Source organism: Merops nubicus, unplaced genomic scaffold, assembly GCF_000691845.1.
Source record: "Merops nubicus isolate BGI_N331 unplaced genomic scaffold, ASM69184v1 scaffold35936, whole genome shotgun sequence".
Classification (NCBI taxonomy): domain Eukaryota; kingdom Metazoa; phylum Chordata; class Aves; order Coraciiformes; family Meropidae; genus Merops; species Merops nubicus.
Genome location: NW_008613602.1, coordinates 3,627 through 6,327, shown reverse-complemented (window position 1 = coordinate 6,327; position 2,701 = coordinate 3,627). Strand labels below are relative to the sequence as shown.

Here is a 2,701-nt window from a genome sequence, read left to right as displayed (position 1 = left end):
GGGCGGTTGCCCCACGCATAGTTTCCAGCAGCTGCCATCCCCTTCAGGTAATCCTGTCCCTCTGCAGAGGCAATCCTGGCACACGCCAGCTGCCGATCATTCACTATGATTTTGTCCCGTTTCATGGCTTTTTCCATAGCCACCAATGCATCTGGGAAACAAACACAGTAACTCTAAGCAACTTCTTCATTTTGCTTCAACCTGTGAGACTAATACGGGTGTCTATAATTTATAGTCTAAAACTGAACTCATCTGTCTGATGGTCAGCCCTGCAACTCCTTCTCAAATGGAAAAGCAGACCTGTGGCAGAACACTGCCAGCTGTTCACAAACAGACAACTCCTGTTCAGGCAACTCAGAACTGATTCAGCAATCACCCTGTAAGAAATGCTCTTCTGTGCTGGAGTCTGCTGTCAATGACAAGACCACGCTAAAGAGTTTCCTTCACTCAAGGTCCCTAGGTCAGTCAGGCCGTACCTGTGGCAACCTGGTGGCCCAGGCCTCTGCTGCCACTGTGGATCATCACGCACACCTGCCCTTTGTGGTCGATGCCCATCTTCCTGGCGGCGTACTCGTTGTAAATCTCGTCCACAACCTGGATCTCAGCGTAGTGATTTCCTGCTCCCAAGGTCCCCAGCTGCCAATCACAATATACTGATCAGACAGTGACAAGTAAAGGAGCTTCTGGGAGCGCAGGGGAAAGCTATAGGAATATGGGCAACAGGGCAAACTGCTACATCAAGGCTTTAGTTTTAGACAGGTTTTCCCAGGAAAAACAAAAATGGCCATATAAACTGAAAGAAGTACAGCACAGTACCATCATCACTGTTCTCTTGCTTCAGATTTATAACTGTTGTTACTGTTGGAATAAGAGGGTGATAAAAACCCAAGAGGACCAGGATCTACGGACTGTGCTGCCACTTTTTTCCAACTTACTTAGGCCTAGTGAAAGATGGGAAGAGTATAAAGTACTGAGAATTGATCTTCAATTTGTATAGACAAGGCAGACATATAGTCTTATGCTTCCTCATAACTCCACAAGGAATTTACAACCTCCTGTTAATTAGATACTTAAAACCTTTCAATAGATTAAAGTAAGATTTTCCATTTCCAAGCCCATTTTTTTTTCACCTCCATAACAGATGATTACTTATTTGCAAGGCAAATGTGAAAATTGACAATGTAAGATTATTTTGAGGTTGAAGTGCCATAAACGTGCAACATCACAATTCATAAAACTCAGGAAGTCATTTAAAAGAAAGCTTTACAGAGGGTAGTGTTAGTACAGCCATCTCAACAGTGTTCCACACAGTGCACTGAGATACTATGTACAGAAGTTAAACCCAACCCTCGAGCTGCAATTCAAAGTTATGAGCTATTCCGCTTATTACGATATCCTGCCTTGCCCTGATATTAACTTGATGAGCAATCAAGGAGAAAAGTTGCAGAGTAACTTGCCTGTCTCTTAAAACAAGAACTACATCTGGATGGGGAAATGCCACCAAACACGAATGCCAGCACCAGGTGTTAACTGATGAAAAAGTGATGCCCCCGGCGACCTTGGGTATGCCCAGTATCATTTCCCATTGCTACAGTTCTGTCAAGAATTACTCAGGAATGGCCCCACCATCTCACTTTTCCCCCTGCCCAGAAATGCTAGCCAGGGTTTCAAGAAAAGACACAGTATTAGAGAACTACTTGCTGACCTTTAAATTTGAACCTTGGGAGCATTCACAGCCCTCCTGAAACATAACATTACCTGAGGCAAGCCCCTCTTCTTTGCTCTTGAGGAGACCTTGTTGGGATCAGCCTGCAGCATTCTTCCATATTCCTCACAGTGCTCCTTGTCCTCTGCCCAGGCATAGCCTTCCCGGAGAGACCAGTCCACACCCATCTCCAGTGCCTCTTCCAAATCCCTGCAATTATCAAACGCCTACATAAGGTGGCTATCCTTGGATAGACTCAAAACTCCACTGGATATGGGCCTGAGCAACCTGATGTAACTGCTGTAAGACCTACCTTCAGAGTTAGCCTTCCCTCATGCCAGGAGATGGATGAGATGACCTCAAGAGATCTAAATTATTCTATGATCAGCCCCTGACTCCCCAAACAAGAAGTCCAACTTCTTAATATTTCACAAAATCAAGCTCTACAAATATACTAGATTTAGTTAGGTCATCACTTTTTCCTCTTTCTTGTGTGGGGAATGTTTTTTCTCTCTCATCCCTTTCAAAAAAACACCTCCATGTTCATGGAGGTTTTCTGTCATAAGAAATTAGAACATTTCAACAACTTTCAGTTATTCCATGGTTTTAAATGGAGGCAGAAACAGACACCTTTGTGCGTTGCTGATTATGCCGTGTCTCCCGGTGAAACGCAGCAAGAACGGAAAGAGTTTTAGAATTACTTGCTCCTTCTTAAAGTCTCTCACGGATGAATCTTTCCCCAAAATCAACACCAGAGATGTCCCCTCTAGCGATGTGCACGCAAAGCTGTTTTCTTACTTGGCATTCATGGGGATGACGCCTTTGGAGCCGACGCCAACAGGGATGTGATCAAACATGGCCTGGGCGAGCTGCTCCTTCACAGGCTGCACGTCGCTTTCATCCAGGTTTGTCCGCAGCAGGCGCACGCCGCAGTTGATGTCAAAGCCCACCCCGCCTAGGTGTGCGGGAAAAGGCACGGCGTTAACAAAGGCAGCG

General features: G+C 45.4%; 1 protein-coding gene across 1 annotated transcript in view; it reads right to left on the bottom strand.

Annotated features, from left to right (window-relative positions):
• RTCB (RNA 2',3'-cyclic phosphate and 5'-OH ligase) overlaps window positions 1–2,701 on the bottom strand; it is a gene marked incomplete at its 5' end in the record, with an annotated part of 9,573 nt that overhangs the window by 3,631 nt on the left and 3,241 nt on the right. Inside the window, 4 exon segments of the mRNA XM_008941957.1 lie at window positions 1–151; window positions 477–636; window positions 1,759–1,915; window positions 2,504–2,660. Of these exon segments, the coding sequence (XP_008940205.1) occupies window positions 1–151; window positions 477–636; window positions 1,759–1,915; window positions 2,504–2,660 (625 nt within the window).